Source organism: Teleopsis dalmanni, chromosome X, assembly GCF_002237135.1.
Source record: "Teleopsis dalmanni isolate 2A chromosome X, ASM223713v2, whole genome shotgun sequence".
Taxonomy (NCBI): Eukaryota; Metazoa; Arthropoda; class Insecta; order Diptera; family Diopsidae; genus Teleopsis; species Teleopsis dalmanni.
The window spans coordinates 54300379-54320270 of NC_051848.1; the positions used below are offsets into that span (position 1 = coordinate 54300379).

General features: G+C 27.2%; 1 protein-coding gene across 4 annotated transcripts; it reads right to left on the bottom strand.

Moving 5' to 3' along the window:
- Positions 1–280: 280 nt before the first annotated feature.
- LOC119687429 (liprin-alpha-1-like) lies at positions 281–19484 on the bottom strand. 4 transcript variants are annotated; one of them, XM_038101737.1, is made up of 19 exons: positions 12744–12917; positions 9793–10062; positions 8630–8731; positions 8317–8556; positions 8181–8252; positions 8025–8108; positions 7363–7530; positions 7174–7293; positions 6951–7079; positions 5886–6607; positions 5636–5819; positions 4853–5019; positions 4746–4790; positions 4199–4597; positions 3919–4121; positions 3745–3852; positions 3361–3680; positions 3174–3290; positions 281–1084 (listed from the first exon to the last, which is right to left on the bottom strand). In XM_038101737.1, the coding sequence occupies exons 2-19, from the start codon at positions 10039–10041 to the stop codon at positions 995–997; spliced, it is 3519 nt and encodes a 1172-aa protein (XP_037957665.1). In that variant the 5' UTR covers positions 10042–10062; positions 12744–12917; the 3' UTR covers positions 281–994. The 4 variants fall into 4 exon arrangements, with proteins under 4 accessions (XP_037957665.1, XP_037957663.1, XP_037957661.1 ...); XM_038101735.1 differs by lacking the exon at positions 12744–12917 and adding an exon at positions 19393–19484 and having other exon boundaries at positions 282–1084; positions 6939–7079; XM_038101733.1 differs by having other exon boundaries at positions 282–1084; positions 6939–7079; positions 12744–12916.
- Between the last annotated feature and the right edge of the window lie 408 nt (positions 19485–19892).

Consider the following 19892-nt stretch of genomic DNA (forward strand, 5'->3'; position numbering starts at 1 on the left):
ATCTATATATGTATATGTAAATGTAAGTAAATATATATGTACATATATAAATATATATATATGTTAAACATATATCTATATAAAATTTTTGGTGTGGTTGTGTAACTTTATATAGTGGTCACAATATTGCTTTCTGTATATTTATTCGTATATCGAATTGTTAACAATTTTTTAATTTTTGTGGCATCTCCGATGGAATCCAAATTTTTTAATTTTTAAACAGAAAAAGTACATTGATTTTAAATTCTAATTTATCTGTTAAATTAAGCTTATATCAAAAGTTATCGCATGATTGGATTTAATGTATACATGAATTTTAAATAATTTTATAGAATTTTAGTTCAAATTTTATATTTTAATAACACTGAGTTATTGTTGGTACATTTAAGACATAATTTTTAGTTTTTTTTTTACGTTATCGAAAAGTTTAACATAAGATTAAGGGATGAGGATGAAATTTTTTATATATATATTGCTATATTTTTATCGTATAAAGTAGTTTAAATTTTAGTTAAGTTTTTCTATCAATCAATTTCAAGATGAAGTAGGCATACACTATTTGTTGTAGACTTTGAAAACTTAAAAAAAAAATGTTCTTAACACTAAATTTTGTTTTTGCCTTCAACAATTTCGATTATACATTTTAGTTATAATTTCACTTAGGAGGTATATAGGCGTAATGGTTATCGCAATTATTATTATCGGAATTTAAATATTTAAAAATGTTTTAAATTTACAAATAAATATGTAAGTGTCAAAAATTTAACTTAATATTGATTCCACTGAAATCTTCAAAAATATAATACTATTTTTTTTAAGTTTTTGCTATACTTTTGTCTCACATTGCATTAAGGAAATAAATAAAATATAATTTTAAAAAATATTAGTTTATAAATAGGTACATAAAAATCCTTGTTCATCAGCTTTGCTTTTTTGTCATTAACACATTTACTCATTACTCATTGACTAAGGTCTCTGCTGGAGAGAAGCTGGATCAAGATTTATTAAGTTGATCACTTTCTGGTCGACGATCTGTAGCGATTTGTAATAAATTATTGAACTCCGTATCGAGAGTATGACGAGCCTATAATATAGAAACAAATATTAAAAATTAGCAAATATCGGAAATTTTACTAAAATTATTGTTTAAGTTTATAATAATTAATTAGTATTTTCGACAAATTTTTTAATAAAATTAATTTAATAGAGCTAAAGGTGGCTATTTAACACTCAAATTATTAATAAAATTTTTTTTATAAAATCGACCTTATGTCCGTTTAAATTAAATTTTATTAAATTTAAAATATATTAAAAATTTATATATATTAATCTATTTATTTTATATATACATTTAATAAAAAGAAATTACATATAAACAAAAATAAAATAAACTTTTTTGTATATTATAACATTTTATGCAACATAAAAACTAACTAAATAAAGAACAATTTCAAATGAAAACTTATTTAATTATAAAATTTATTTACATAATAAATACATTATATAGAACTTATATGCTAAGATTAAATCAAAATAATTGCTTAGAGTAGTTATATAATAAATAATTAAAGTAAATTAAATAACAATAAATAATTAAATAGATACCATACAAGCCTCATAATGAAAACATATTTAATTATAAAGTTAATTTACTTAATAAATAAATTATATAGAACTTATATGCTAAAATTAAATAAAAACAATTACTTACTAAGAGTAGTTACATAATAAATAATTAAAGTAAATTAAATAACAATAAATAACTTAACTAAATTGTATAAAGATTAATTCAAAAATAAATTAAGTAGAGAAATAATAATTATAACAAATAAAAGTTAAATAGTAAAATTTAATGACATATGAAATAATAATTTAATATTAAGTAACAAATATAAAAATAATTGCAAATAATAAATAATTGAGTAATAACAATTAATTAATTTTAAAGTTAGCACTCTTAGTATTATTTAACTAATAAGCAATTGGCTTGTTTAAAAACAAAATTATTATAAATATTTGAAAAAAAATAATACCAATTCAGATTAATTCAATAATATATAAAATTTTGCTAAATAATTTGAAATAAAAATAATTGAATTACAAATGATGATTAAAAAATATATTAAATATTAGAACTTAATAATAGAAAGTAAAACTAAATAATAAGTAAACATAAATTGATGAGCAAAGAAATGAGTAAGAAAATAAATTACTAATAAAAAAAACAACAATTAATTGAATAACAAATTACAATTAAATTGGTAAAGTAATTGCTTTAATAAAATATAATAAACAAACATTTTAAATCTAAACTATTAAACTATTAGTATTAAACTAATAGTAATTAAATAAAAAGTAATATAACAATTACAATTTTAATAAAATAAATGTGCATGTTTAATAAAATTAAATTATAAAAATTAATCACATATATTTGTTATATATTATAAGCAGATAATTAAATAAAATAAGTTTAAATAATATAGATAATATAAACAGCTATTAATAGTAATAATAATTAGCTTTGAAAAGGTTAGAAACAATTTTTTCAAACAATTAGGATTTAATTATGCGATATGACCTATTGGAATAAAATTAACTAATTACATAAATTGTTGATAAATAAATAAATAACTAAAAATAATAAAAGATAGTTTAATATAAATAACATAACATAACATAAAATATTGATGATTATTTAACTTCATAAACAAAATCAATTAAACAATTTACAAGTACACAAATAAAAAATATCGTACTTAGATAATTAAGTAATAAATAAAAATTTAATAATAAAAAAAATCGAAAAACTAGTTTAAATGAAACTTATATAATATAATTAAAATGATATTAAAATGATATCTTCATATTACTATTCTATTTTATATAAATAAAAACCAGTAAAACCTATACATACTTATAAGCTCTCATTGTGATAAATTGTTAATATTTTAATAATGCACCACGGTATAATATACATATATATAATAAAATATTTAAATATAATCATTATATAAGTTTAAAACTGTATTAATAAGAATAAAAGCCAAAATTATATATTGGGATAAAATCGTCATGTTATAAAAAAATTATTAATGATTTCATATTATTTAACGTCTTTTAATATAAATAATTCTATTATATCAGTTAATATGAAGTGTTTTTATATTTACTTGTGCATTTTGTGTTGGAATCTGTAAAGCTAAAGCCATAGCATTGGAATCAAAGCTTTCATCGAGTGCCATTAGTGCTCCATGTACACCTGACTCAAGTAAGTTATTAGCATATTCCTAAAAAAAAAAACAGATAAATGATAAGATACCATATAGTTTTTAAAAAATAATAAAAAGTATAGCAAACCTTTAGGCCAATACTGCACACCCAGCGTATAACGCGTTCATTACTCCACACAAGTACATCACATAAGCCATTCTCTGACATTTTACGCCGGTGTTCCAGTTCATTGCGATCATAATTTAAACGCTTTAAACACGATATACCATATTGTAAGCTTGTTCTATGAAAGCTATCTACCATTTTTAGTTGACCACGTAAATCTTTTTTTGTTAAATGATCTAACATGCGAGCATCAACTAAACATTCCATAAAGGTTGTGCGATATTGCGGTAGGCCTAAGCCTGGAAGCCAATAGTTTCCTATCCATTCATGGTTCATATCACCTAAAAAAAATTTAAAAATATATTCTAAATTGCACAAAATGAAATAAAATTTAGATAAACATACCAAATGCTAATGTTGTACGTGATGTTTGTGGAGCAGACGGTGATGTCAATGAAACCATTTCTTGTATGGCAAGACGTAGCTTAAGTCTATGTAGGGGATTACTAATACCTGTAAAAATATTTTTTTTCTTTTATTAAATTATAATTTTTTAAATAAAAGATTTATTTTCTATACCGATTTCTCTTTGTATTTCCGTGTCACTTAAAGCACTCATGATTGCACCAGATTTGACATTGGCGCGACACGCTGCCACATACCATGCTGGCATTCCAACCCACAATTCTAGCCATGCTACAATTGTGGGTCCATTCCATAACGCAAACGGTGTACCAGCCTTCATGGCTTCGCCCAGCAAATCATTTCTGTAGTCATGATCCCTAATATAAAAATAATTTTTTTATTAAATTAGTTTAAGTATTGAACATATATATGGTAAATATTATTAAACACATACTTTTTCTGTCGTCCATAATCTACAGAGGATATTTTTGAACCTGGCACACTGGATATTCTAGGCATCATGCCACCGGTCATACTCATAGCATCATAATTTGAATCACATTCGCTTAACCCAATAGATAAATTACCTATGGACATCATGCTAGCCGAGCCATCTGGCAGCGTGTCTTTTACACCTTTTACTTTGTCTTTTTTACTGAAAAATCTTCCCAAGCTTGATTTAATACCCTTTTTCTTTTGTACAGCAGCAACAACATCACGTCCCACAGTTGTTGTTGGTGTTTGTAACATGGTCATTGAGCCAATAGTATTGTAATGCCTACTAAGTGATTCTTGACTGCCGTAACGTGAACTTATTGGTGACAGTCCATATCCATGCCCTAATGTTATGTGACTAAAAAATAAAAAAAAAATACATACATTATGATGAGTATTGTAATTGTATTAAAAAATAATAAAATATAAGTTAATAAATTAAAAAATAATAAAAAAATAATTTCATTAAAAAGTAAATAAATATATTAAAAGTCAAATAAATATACCTTGTATTATTTGCGACTTGATTTGGAGATAATCCAATGGAACGTCTATTTAAATATATTATAAAGTGTTAGTTTTACATAAGATTGAATACCAACAGCATAATTACCTTCGAAGCTCTTCTTGACTATGCGCTAACGCTTGTGCTACTCTTTCCAAACGCATTGATCTGGCTGTTAAAGGCGAAGCGGCACCACCTGAGCTAGAATCACCAGTTGTAGAAATACCGTGAATGTCATCACGTGACACATCACTTGACATGACGGGTAAGTTAAGCTGTTTAAATATAAAAAATTAACGGTCAATGAATGCACTATATGCGAATATAAATATTTATAAAAATTTATAAGTGATAAACACAAATCAATACTTGATATATAAACAATGTCATATAATTCAAATATAAAAATACAATACAATACTTGTTCAATTATATCATTTGCTTTAACCGGTTGTCGTGACCATCATGAGAAATGTCTGAGATCATTCTAGCTTAATTAGCGTTTTAATAAGTTTTCAATTGCTAATAAAATTCTTGCTACTAGTCAATTTTTTTTTATGTAGACTATGTCATACATTTCTAATTTTAATTTATAATCAAAACAAACAACTCGCAATGATCATGACTCATAAATTAAAAATAAAATATGATATTTAACACGATCAGTGTAAAACAGTATAAAAAAAGCTCAATAACCTTTTCTAACATAATGATTCAGATATGATTTGTTTTAAACAATTTACATATATTATAATTTTTTGATTTTTATTTTAGCAAATAAATGAATGAATTAAATTATTTTATACATATATATGTATATTACAGTACTTATATAAGTGCATACTTCTGAATGAAAATTTTTTGTCTGCTAAACAACAATTTTAATATTACCGTATGGTATTTTTGCATGTAGTCCCTGTTCGGGCTATTAGGAGTACTTCGACCGCTCATAGGTGGGCTTTGTCTATCCATTGAACGACCACGAGCAAGTAAATTTACATGTTCTAAACTGCCAACACGTGACTCCAGTTCTTCGGCTCTAGCTTCTGTGGACTGTTTTTCTTCCTGAATTAATCTATCAAACAAAAAATTAATATAAATTATTAAGAAAAAAAAATATTTATGTTATATAGATTCATACCTAATTTCATTGTTAATGGCATCAAGCTGTTCCTGCAGCATCATTGCTAATGTCTGTGCGTCTGTATGACCTGAAGGTGACATCATATCTGTAGCAGCAAATATTACATCACCATCATCAACTTCAGGCGCTACAGATATTTCAAAAGCTTGCTGTGCGTGTGCCTGCTGCAGTTTTTCCCATTCCTGCTCTGCCATTGATCTAGCGTATTTTTCATTTTCTTCTTGCAAACGTGATTTATTTCTTCGCAGTGAATGCGTCTCAAAACTAGCATGCGAAGCACTACGTGAAAAACTATTTCCATCCACAGCACTGCTGGGTGAAAGACTACGGGTTAATGCCTCAGTTTGTTGTATATTGTAAGCAATTTCTTGTTGCAATAATTGCCGCTTGAAATTTTCAATTTCTAAACGTGTCTTTGACAAATCCTTCAATATCTCACTTTTTTCATGATGCAATTCTTCAGCAATTTTACGCGCCTTTTCTAGTTCCTGCGTTAATGAGTTCTTCTCATCTAGTGCATGCATACGTTCTTTCAAATGAACCTGTAATCGTTCATTCGATTCAGAAAGTAATTTGTCAACAGTTGACGATAGCCTTATGTTATGCTCCTCATTCATTTTTAATCTTTGGTTCAGTCTCACAACTTCGGCGTTCTTTTCTTCTAACGTGGTTTCTAGTCTCTGTATACGATCCTCAGCTGAACCGTGACGTTCTTGAGCCTAAAAATATAGTAGTAAAAAATGTATTTCACATTTTTTTTTTTTTTTTTTAAATTCATACACATGCAAAAAAAACAATAAAAATAAAAGCTACTAACAAAATCTAATATAAAGTAAATAACAAAATTAAAAACTAATTACAAGCATGTACTAAAGAATGCTAAAGAAACATATGTTGAAATATTTATATATATACAAACAATACAAAACAATAATTAAATAAACAAAGATCTTATTAATATAACGCACTTACTAAATTTATTTAGTACAAACTTACAATCTGAGTTGTTTTACGTTCTAAACTAGTAAAAGCAAATTTGTTCTTGCATACCTTATTTCCTACCTTAGCTAAAGCCTCCATACGCGCTTTAAGCTGTTCTTCCATATCAGGTTGCATCTTAGCTTGTTGTGCTAGTTTTTGTTCGGATAATTCTAATTTTTCTTCTATTGCACAAATTTTTTCTTCGTGCAACTTTATTTTTATTTTATTTAATTTTTTTTTTTTTGGAATAAGATAATGAATTAATAATTATAATTTGAATTTGAATTAAGGTTACAATATTTACCTTGAGTTGTGCTTCTTTATGGCGTAATTCTTGTTCCAGTTTTTCATTCAAATCGTGTAACGATGTGGATTCACGTTGAGCATTTAAGTAACGTTTTTCAAGTGTAGCTATTCTTTCCTCCTAAAATGAAACAATTTTACATATATTAAATTTAATTGCTTACAATAAGTTATAAATGTCTCTTCATACCTGATCTTCCTTTTGAGCAACATTTTCACGTAAATCTCTTTGCAGTTTGGAACACTGTTCTTGAGACTTACACAAATCTTTTTGAACTCTTGACAAGTTTTCTTCTAGTTCACAGATTTTATTGTTAAGATCAGAAACTCGACGTTGCCATTGTGAGAGCTCTGCAGTCTAAAGAAAAATTTTATTAGAATGTTTGTATTAGTATGGTTTATTTTATTAGTTTGTTTTTTATATAACATAATACAAGTTATTATATAAAAATATAAATTTAAAACCACGACCTAAAACCCGACAAAATTGATAAATTTTATTTATAAAAAATGGTCAACAAATACTACAAAAATAGTACTGAAGTTCCAAAAAAAAATAAAATAAAAAATTACAATAGTTGATTGCAATTACAATAATTGATTGCCTTGGCAATTTTCATAAGCTTGGCTTTTAAGCTATATACTTTTTCTTTGTGCTTAAAAATCCAGCTTCTGTAGCTTTGTCACTAACACGACCTCATAACCATATCATGGTTACAAAGTCATACCCTCAGTATATTGTTCAATGACAATACCTGGACAACAGTAGTGGCTAGTCACTGTTCTAATTAAAAACTACTACAAGTGCAAGTTTTACTTTGATTTTAAAAATTAAATTTAATATAAACTTACTTGTTTTTCAATAATTGTTTGCAATTCATGAGTTTTCGCAGAGTAATCACTTGCTTCATTGGTTTCACCATTCACGCTACAAGCCTACAAATGGTTACAAACATTTAGTCAATTCTGTTCACATATTAAATGGTGGTAGAAAAAAACTGGTTATACCTTTTCAGTTACTCCATTCTCACTATTTGCATCACGTTTGACTTGTATTGCACCTGATTTATATTGCTGAAGCTAAAATAAAAATATTATATAAAGCTTTAATAATATAATTTCTGAAAATTTTGAAATTATTCACCTCTTCTTTGGTTGAGTTTAACTCCTCCTCTAAGGTATTGTTTTTTTCTATAGATATGCGTAAACGCTCTCTGACTTTTTCGTCGAGCGCTTTGTGATGTTCAAATAAACTTTTTAAAGCTTTTAAAACCTCAACTTCACTGGAGACGCCACTTTGTGCTGCCGCCTGTCTTTTAACAACTGTCATACGTAAGGAACGTTCATGCCGCGACACCAAGCACTCCAAATGTTCTAAGAGAAGCTGTAAACAAATAAAAATACTTTATTTAATATTGATCTTTTTCAAAATTTTTTTTTTAAAAAAGAAAACTTACTCGTGTATTGTTGCGTTCTGCTTTCAATTCACCGATTTCTTCATCTCTTTCTAGTAGTGCCTCTCTTGCTTGCGTTAGTTCTTTAGTTAATGTAGCAAATTCCTTAAAATTTTAAAAAATTAATTATAATTATTTCATTTCCTTAATAAGGTAACAACTAACAGCATTATTGATAAATAATAAGTAATGATTTCTTCAACAAGTTGTCTAACAATTGTGATAATAGAATTATTATGATACAAGTTTATAATAGAATAAAAATGTAGAAAGTAAGGTTAGCAAAACTGCGAAAAATCGCTAATTGAGGTACATGGAAGTTATCTAATGGCCTGCCACTGCAACCAAGGTTACACTTGGTTATTAGGACTATTTAGCATTTATTTTGGACTAGTCTTGTATGTGTGTGTACCTGAGTTAATGATTCATTATCTTGAGTCTATTTTATTCGCGGATAATTTTAAGTCACACTAAGAATTACTGTATACGGGACCTTTATGAAATTATGGATGTAATGTTTTTGTATCTGCCTGTGTTCATCAGGTTTCGCTGTGTTTTTAGGTTGTTAAGTGTTTGGATATTGTGACTGTCAATTATGTTGAACAGTTTCAGTGCACGATCTTTAATGTATTTTACGACTGAATCGAATCTCAGACTAATAATGCCACCCATTCAAAATTGGAATTTTTGAATAGTGTGGAAATGATAATTGAACATGGTCTGCGTCAGAGTAATTAGGTGATAAAAGACCTAACCATCTGAAAGAAGTGAAGTCATAAGTCTATATAGTACAAACAAACACAAGGATTATATCTACAGTTATGTCTTAGACTGTAACTGATATGTGTACGTTTACAGTTCTTACTATATGATAGGTAAGAACTGGTGCAATCCTTGTCCATTGTAATTACATACTAAGGCTATATTTATGGGGGTTTGTACAAGTAGTTTTTAAATATTATTACAATTATTAAAGTTTATTTCTAACATACAACTAAAATCCTTCGATTTACATATTTCAAATTGATATTACTGTTTACAGTAGAAAGTCAACTTTTAAAGCAGTTTTTCTGCAAAATTTTACGACTATGACTTCTTAAATCGAAATCTTAATGAAAATTAAATAATTATTAGAATAAATTAGTTAACATATGTATTGTTGATACCTGTGGCAAGTTTGCATTTATTTGACGTTGCAAACTGTCTCGTTCCTTTTCTACATCATGCAGTTTTACTTCAGTTTCGCTAAGACGTTCTTGTGCCTCACGCAAGCTATCCATTAACTTATCCCTTTCGTCCAGCATAGACACCATAAGCTGTTCGAAATTAGCATCTTCGCCGCTAAATTGTGAGGAACGTTGGGAAATGCTGTCCTCCGAAATGGTTGGCATAACGTCGCACATCATGTTCCACATTTTATGTTACTCACACAAAAACTAAAAAATAAAAAAAAAGTTTATATATAAATAATTAGGAATATTGTATATTATTTATATGGTGTATATGAAATATATGTTTATATATTCATTCAATTTATTGTTAAATAAAACATTCTTATAATGATAAAGATAGCTTACAATTCCAAGAGTAAATTACACTTCCATCAACAGTGCTCATTGAGGAAGAAATGGGTACTATCACCTAAAACCATGATTTGAAAAATACTGAAAAACAATAGACTCAATAAGTGAAGTGGTTAATAAGATATGATGTTGGAAAGTGGTTTAGAAAAGAATTGAGATTAACTCTAGGTAGTCATGCTTAGGATGAAGACATTAATACATCTAACATTTTATTTGTAAATCTTGAGACAAGTGGTTGTCTTGATATTGAATTATTACTTATAGTTATAAAAAGACGAATTCATCCTTTATATTACAGCAACAATAATAACAAGAACAGGTATTTGTATGTTCTAACTTTGTTAAGCAATTGAATTTAATTGAAGCTTTATATTCCCCTAACCATATTTATATTTACCTAACCATATTCCAAAACTGTGTAGATATCTATAGATGGTTGTCTATAGACAACTACAACAACAGAGCTTCAAATATTATAGCCCATTACATTAAGAAAGATCATTGATCACTAATAAATTGCATACCAAATACAAGGTGGTGGTACAAAAGGAGCTGTGCCAACCTTCAAGCTGTGCATTTGGTTCAAGGCATTTGGTTTAAGGTACCGATAAAGGATGTGATAACTTTAAATTTAAAAAAGTATTGCAATTACAATATCTTAATAAATATATAAAGCCAAGAGCTGATGAAGCTACTGTGTATAAGTTGTTGTTGTAGCACGCAGGGATATGATTGTGTTGTCTCTTTTGGAAGCTTACACCCGGTCATTTCTGGAACCGTGTCTACGTCTTTGAGTTACTCGTCAACAGTGACAAACAATTTCCAAAATTCTGTCAATCATGATTTTGTCATAGTTTGCAAGGCAGGCGAACAAAGCAGATCACTTAAGGACTCATGGATAAGAAACGTACCAGTCAGTTGTTTTAACTAATGCGTAACTTGTTTAGCACTATTGTATTGGAGCTGAGAGATCAATACGCGCTAGGAAGGCACTGAGTTTACCCTTTAATGACTTTTGTTGTTATTTTGGTTCTGCGGATAAGGAAGAAACTATATTTCACTTCATGTGCCAGTGTCCGTCTTTGAATATATTTCAAATTCTTGGAACCTCTTTTCTTACTAACTCTTACTGACAGAGTTATAAAACTAGAGACTTAGCCAAGTTTATAGAGTTGTCAAGTTGGTTTACTTTGATCTAGTGAATTGCAAGCACTATTAATGTCTAAAACTTATTGAGATTTCTATATCTATAAAATTTTCGGTTTTAACACAAAAAATCAGCCATGTTTCTAATCTTATATTGAAAATTAGTAATGAAAATTAGAGGTAGTGGACGTTAAAACCACTTTTCCAGTTATGCAGATTTGAATTGATAGTAGGAAACTGCAAGACCAGATGCCAGTATCTGTAGCTTTGTTTAAATGGCTGTGTTAGTTGTTAAATAACTTCATAATTGGCCCATTCGACGACTTAAATGAGTCCAAATTGTTCGGAATTGCTGTCCTCACCTAGTAAGTCATTTGTTCAATGATTTATAAAAAACCTAGCTAGCGTTAGTTTGGTATTTTATCTAATAATAATATATATAGCAGATAACTTCATAATGGGGCCCATTCAATGACCTAAATGAGTCCAAATTGTTCGGAATTGCTGTCCTCACCTAGTAAGTCATTTGTTCAATGATTTATAAAAAATCTAGCTAGCGTTAGTTTGGTATTTTATCTAATAATAATATATATAGCAGATCACATATATGCCGCTTTCAATTCCTGTCAACGAGCTTGCGATAGGAGTGTTTGGTTTTAGTGATTCAAAGGATTTGTGCTAATACTTGCGTTCATTCACAAATTATAGTGGTATATGGCACTAACATTTTTAACCGGAGCTTGTCAAACCAATTATATTCTTATTGACATAATAAAAGTACATCCGAAGGTATTCCTTGTTATATTATCACATGTAACTTGTGCATATGTTCACTTCCAACCGTAACATGCTTGGGAACGTAAAGGGCGTATTGCAAAATAACCATCAACAAACCGAATATTTGTGGCTATTAGTTTTAAATGCCATGCAATGTTTATATTTATTACTACATTTCATTAATACCGCGCATATTACATATGTTGCACTATTTAATTGAACACATAAAAAGATTTTCGCCAACAACTTCACATATTTGACATTTTTATTGTATTTATGCAATAACCTGCAAAAATACGGAACTATCCATTCACATTTCAATACTAAAGTACCCGATATGTGCACTAACCGTCAAGTTGTACTATAAATCATTTATAAACATTTTTCAATTAACACCAAGTCGAACAATGTTATCACAAATAGTGTAGAAATTTTTTTTCACTTCTACCGCAAAAAAAAAAAATTATAAATGACAAAAGTATTCATCGCATTGTCAAACGGGGTGTACACAGTTTTTTCTTCTTCTCTTCTGACTTGCCTTTCGTTTCGCAAACATACACATTTTACACATATCATCGCACGCAAAAACTATTATGTTATATAAAACTTACTTTTAAACAATTTCTACCAAATCCAATTTAATTTATTTATTACTATCAACATATTTTTTAGTTATTTTATTGATCTTTCTTAACTTTCAGCAGCAACAAATTTTTTGTCCGGTCGTCGCCATATTTGACAAAACAAAAAAGTGAAAAAGACCTTATAGAATAACAACCGTGTACGTCGAGAGCAAATACTACATTTGAAATATAAAAGCAGTGCCATGCCGGACTTTTATTTTATACAATTATTATTACTATTAATATTTTTTTTTTGCAAATGCAAAAAAATATAATAAATGTTTTAAATTAATTTTTTATTATTCTATTACAAAAAATCTAATATTAAAAAAATAAAAAATTGATGCGAGAAAATTTTTAAATGGAAAAATTAAATTTTATCATAAATTAAGCGTTAAATATTTCGAATGCTGCCTAGAGTAAAGGTAGAGTAAATTAAAATTTCCTAGGAATTTTTTGCACTGCACTTTTGTAAGTATTTATTTATTGCACTTATTTATTATTTTTGTTTAAAAACTTTCAATTTATTTATCTATTAGGGACGTGTGCGAGTTAGGGTAAGTTGCGTTCCAAATTAGGGAAATTCTAAGTTGTGCCGATAATGTAGTGAAATTAGATAATTTGTATCTAATTTACCCTACTCGAAATGCTGGTAAATACCAACATTCGTTGCCATACCGACATAATATACTATTTCCCTAAGATTACATTCAGTTTACTCGAACTTGCACACGGTCTTAGGCACTTGCTCATTTATATTAATAAAGAAACGTATAAATTATAATCAGTTCATTTAAGCAGCTGATAGAACTTTTATATATCAAAAGCAAAACTTTCTTTTTTTTTTTTATAAATGAAATACAAAGAAAAATTTCAGAAAACGCGGAAAATTTGAAAAGTATTTTATATAAAGTGTTTGAATTTAACAACAATAAAAACAAAGCAATATTTGAATATCGTAAATGTCGTGCAATGCACTGAAAAAATATATTTGAAATACAGAAAAAGCAAATAGCAATACTTTCCACAATAATTGCTAGGAAACGGAGGAATTGCTGGACTTTTGTACTTTCTATAGTCAGTAAACATTGTTAAATAAAATTTAACAATAACATATATTTTTTTCAGAAAATGGGCATGTATGAATATTACTTTCAGTCGAATGGCGCCGCACCCGAAACTCCAACACACTGCTGTTCTTCAATAATATAAACAAACAAACAAACAATTAAATTAAGATGATTAGTATCAGCTTAATAAAAATAAATTAAAAAAATTATTAAAATCATTTAGCATCAACTTAGCCTAACTCGCACACGTCCTAAGACCGCTAATGAAGATGATTTATTATGCAAAGTGCTTTCATATAAATGAGCTCATTATCAACAAATCAGCTCTTTTAAGGCGAAAAATGTCGAATGCAACCCTTACAAATAAATTTCCCACAGGAAAAATTACCAAAAATTCAAATATTTGTCATATGTTTTATATGTAAAATGTAAACAAACAAAAGCTGAGCTGTAAACAAGGGCGCTGAGGAAGTAAAAACTTGATAACATTTTTGTTTTTATTAATTGGGTATATAATTGATACATAAAATGTATATAAATGATTTAATATATCAATTATATATTCAATGTTTTTGTGTGATATATTATTAAGTAAAGTTTATAGAAGTTATATCAGCTGCATAAATGAGATCATTATAATGTAAACGTTCACTATTTAATATAAATGAGCAAATGGTAAATAAGACAGAGTGAATGTACTATTATTCATTTTTTTAGACAGTGAGCAAAACATTTAAAATAGATTATATTTAAGCGTAGTCAGAAAAATGATTGCAAATATTGTATATACATTTTGAAAAGTTAAAAGTCAAATATTTAAATGTTTATTAAATTAATTTTAAAATTAAATCTTTGAAAAAAGAAAAGTGTACCGATATATGAAAAAAGAGTTAATTTAATTTATTACAACATATTTTTTAATGTTAGATGAGCGTTTTTTTAAAAAGTAGAACTTAAATATATAATTTTTATACATGTATTTGTGAAAGTCAAAATCGTACAATAGAAATTAAGAATGTGTATTATGAATTATATTATATTATTATATTAATAATTAAAAATATATGGTATTTCACACTGTTAAAATATATAATTATAATCACCGCTAAACGAGATGATTTAAAGCGAAAATATGTTTTTTGACATAAATTAAAAAAAAAAAAAATTAAATTGTTTTATCTTCTATCAATAAATGTAAGAAAACAAATTGTTGTATTTTATATCCGACTTTGTTCCGAATGAGCTCCCAGAAATATACTTTGTATTTTATAGAACTTATACAATTATTGGCGGGTTTGTACAAATTTCATCTATCTAAAATTTTGGGCGCGATTTAAATATTTGAAATATTTCTTTATTATAAAACATGCAATTTATATAATACAATCTGAAAGAAACAGATATGGAAATTCCAATTGATGCCGTTTGAGTGAATCAATAATTAGAATTGGTGGTTGCAAAAAAAAAAAAAAAAGTTCGTTATAGAAAAAATACGATAAAAAATTCGTTATAGAAAAAATTTTGACGATGATGACAAATTTATTCGTAAAATTATGTTAGGTAAATACAGTTTTTTTTACAAAAAAATCACAATCTCGCTCATAATTCTAAAGACAAGTGAAAAAATATTCCTTATTCGGTTGCAGTGTTCCAAAAAATCAGCTAAGTTTTAAAGAAAACTCTTCCCGATATGATGATTTAAAAGTTCCGTTTTCATTTTTTTACTTATATGAAATATTTTTTATTACAAAAAGTATATCTCATATTATATGGGGTACATCTTCCAAAATTGATAAAAATTAATTCTGTCACAGAACTAAATGGCTTGCGATTTTTAAGCAATAATTTAGTGTTTTACTGGATTCACACAAGATTTTTTTTTTGTGATTTTAACTGTTAAAAACTTTCATTTTGCATTGAAAGTAATAACAATTGACAGCTAAAATTACAAACATGACAGTTAAAATTACACACAAAAGTCTAGTATAAATGCAGTATTTCTTTCTTGAAAACATGTGAAACTTATCAAGTGTGTCGTGACGTGCCAAAACTTATATGGAAACTTGAGGATTATTTTCAGTCCTTGAAGAAACTAGTAAACAAAACTTTCCTAAATCATCACCAATTCAGAAGTAAGCATGGCCAATGCTATTATAAAATACAAAGAATTGATTAATGTAGTCCAAACTGTAGAAGGAAAAAGTTTTTATTTCCTACTTTGACTCAAACTTACCCTTCACCACGTGCACAACGTAATGTTTCAGATAGAAAAAAAGTTAACAAGTATTTATTTTGTGAGAAATACTTAGAAAATATAATGAAATTCTTATTTAGTTCAGTTATTAATAATACATTTACATTGTCTCATTTAGGCGGGTTTGCTCATTAACACCGCTAATGAAGATGATTTAGCGCTAAAATGGAATCCTCAAAGCAATAGAAGACCCGGTAGGTCTCGTACCACCTGGAGAAGAACAATCCGGTATGAAACTAATAAATCATTTAACGAATTAGGATTTTTAGCATTAAACATTTTATGTAAATAGTCTATGTTCCTGATGGAATAGGGCTTTATAATAATGAAGATAATTTACCATTCATATAAATGATCTCATTATCAATAAATTAGCTCGTTTAAGAGGAAAAATGTCGAATGCAACCCTTAAAAGTAAATTTTCCACAAGAAAAATGAAAATTTGAAATATGTATCATATTTTATATATAAAGTAAACAAACAACAGCTGAGCTGTAAAAAAAAGGCTCTGAGAAAGCACCTAAGTATTTAAAAACTTTTTTGTTTTTATTAATTGAATATGTATTTTTTTCATATATTAAAATGTATATAAATGATTTAATGTATCAATTATATATTTAATTTTTTTTGTGTGATATATTATTAAGTAAAGTTTATAAAAGTTTTATCAGCTGCATAAATGAGGTCATTATAATGTGAACGTTCAGTCATCACTCATTAAATGAACAAGTGCCTAAATGAGACAGTGTGAATGTACTATTAGGGTACTGGCAATTGAAGTGACTAAATCAATATTTTAAAAATGGTGCTTAATGAATTATTTGTACAGATGGATATTAATCCATTTTTAAAAAATGAAAAGTCTCTGCTTGGTTTTTTTTCAGATTGCTTAATTTTGCTATATCTAAACATGCTTCAGATTTCTAATATAAAACTTCAGGAAATGTATATATAACAAATTAGGTTAAATGTAAATCATTTGTCAATGAACTGATAATGAACGTTTATTCCGATGGTTCCAGGAGCATAATTGAACTAATTGAATTGGGAAAAGTTTCACAAAACCAATAAGTAGATTAGTACGGAGTGTAATCTACCGTGGTGAAACAGTGGTTTAAGTTCATTGCGAAAACAATGTTAGAGATTTAGTAATAAAAGTAAGCGAAATTACATTAAGATAGACTCAATGAACTATAAATACAAAATACACATATATAGTTATACATCTAATTATATATTTGAGACCATTTCTTTGGGTCAGGTAATTTTTTATTCTCTGACATTTTTATATGTATTATATATAATATTAATATGATATGGAACTATTGTTGTAAAATGTTAGATACATAACACGTTCGATATATATTAGTTAACATCAAATGTTTAGTTGGAACATTGAAGTTAATGACGAATACTTTGTATATATTTGGATATATGTATATACATATTTTCATAAATATATTTATTTTATGTATATATATATATATTAAAGCATATCAATTAAATTCATATGCGAATAGTATAACAATATTATATATCATTTTATAAATGAGTAGAAATTTAATCCGAAAATTTATATTCAGCTGTAATATTCCGAATGTCCGTCCTGCAGGCTGCACAGTTTCAAGATATTTAAATAACGCTAAGTAAAAGTGAATATAAAACTATTTCAAATATAAGTTAATTTTGATAAGCATTTTTACAAGTTGAAAAATGTTTATAGCTTAAAACGTTCTTTAATAGTACAAATTTAAAACCGCAACTATTTTATTAGCGGTATATTTTATATATACATTATTAATATTTAATTCAAGTTGTATGCTGCACTTAAGAGGGCAGAATCATATATGGGCATGATACAGTTTAATAATGACAATAATTTTAATTAAAACTATTACTTAAATCGTATTACTAATTGTAAATAAAAGTGTATCAACATTATAATTGTTTCAAAATTAATTAACTACATATACTATTACAAATTATTTTTTGGAAATATTATATATGGTATCTCTAAGAACTCGACTCATTGATTCTTGGATCTTTGATAGCCTATTCACACAGCACAAGTAATTGTAATTTAGATCACGACCACATTATTTCATTTTTATGATATATCAAATAAATAAATTTAAATTGATAAATTAATAAAACTAAATTTAACATTAGTTAAATCCAGACCGCGATTGCTTCTGGTCTGGACAGCCCTGATTTAGATGAACATTTTGGTTTCTTGTCTCGCTTTGTCAAAAACCTTTTCATCAATTTATTTTTATTTAATTTAATTTGCCCACCAGAAACAGTTAACTGAAGTTTTTGGGCCTCGCAACTTGAATATTGAGACTGAATTTAATAATTCGTTAATTCGGTATTCGATGCAAAAACAAACCATATAAGTTTGAACGAACTTTTTCAGTTGAATTAAAACGAAAAATTAGAAGTGGACATTCAAATCAGCTGATTTTGTTTGTGTTAATCTGCCTACAGAACAAAGTTATGATAAATAAAATTACTTGTGTTACCGAATATCGAAAACCATTACCATACCTGAAGTTGAGGTAAGCAAAATAAATATTTGACACACACAAATCGCTTTGATTAAGAAGTTAAGTCAAAGCGAAATGCACAACTAACCATACCTGTGTATTAGATAGAAACGAAATAAACAAAAGCCGCGAAGTTTGCTTATTTTGTTACTGTCACATATACGGGTATGGTTGGCTGTGCATGTCGCTTTGGCTTAAGTTTGCTTAAGTTCTTACGGTACGTATCGACTAAATGAGCTTTTAGCCAGAACTGGCTTGAGGAGTAAATGACTACTCGCAAATGTATCGAAGGATTATATTTATACTTATGTGTATTTATTATTAAGAGTATCGTGATTGTTTAATGAAATAATATATATTTTTAAATGACTAAAATTAGTGCGGTTTTAGTTATAAGAGTATCGAAAGTAGGTATTTATTTTAAAAATATTAAAATACACAGAAAATCAAAAATAAAAAAATACTGCAGAATTAAAACAAAAATAATGTATTCATCAGTGAAAACATATTCTAAGCACATATTAAAACTTTTTTGACAATACATAACATATAACTACCCAGCAGCATTTCAAAAAAATTTCAAATAAGCCTCTTATAGTACGTTTCCACTCGCTTCGTAAGACCACTTAACTTACTTGACATTGGAAACATACTATTAAAGCAGTTCCTCAATTATCATACATAAATTTTTAAATAAAAACTAAATATATTTCCACCATCATATTTGGTATGAATCCAAAAACCATTTAAAAATACAATTTACTTACCATTTATTATATTGAATATTAAATTTTGCAGTTTCAAACCAGCGATGCTCTTTGTTTGTTGCTTAACTATTACAAATAAATATTAACAAAAAAAAAACAAAAAAAAAAGAACAACAAAATTATAAAAATGATAATTTGTTTAAAATAAAAATATGTATAATTTTTATACAACAATTTTGATCGCAAAAAATGCTTGCTGGGATATGTATTTGAATATAATGCTTTTGTATTCTATACTTATTGCTTATGGAAAGTTATTGCTTCGCACATTCTGTATGATAGCTTTGCAATCCATAGGAAATTTATATATGAAGTGCAACAGAGGGACATCACAATATCAAATATACTAAAAGTATTAAGGCTCAGTTAGTCCGTACGTACCGTGATGATAACATAAGCGAACTTAAGTCAAAGTGAAATTCACAACCAACCATACCTGTGTATTTAATAGCAACAAAACAAACAAAAGCGGTGAGTTTTGTTTATTTAGTTCTTATCAA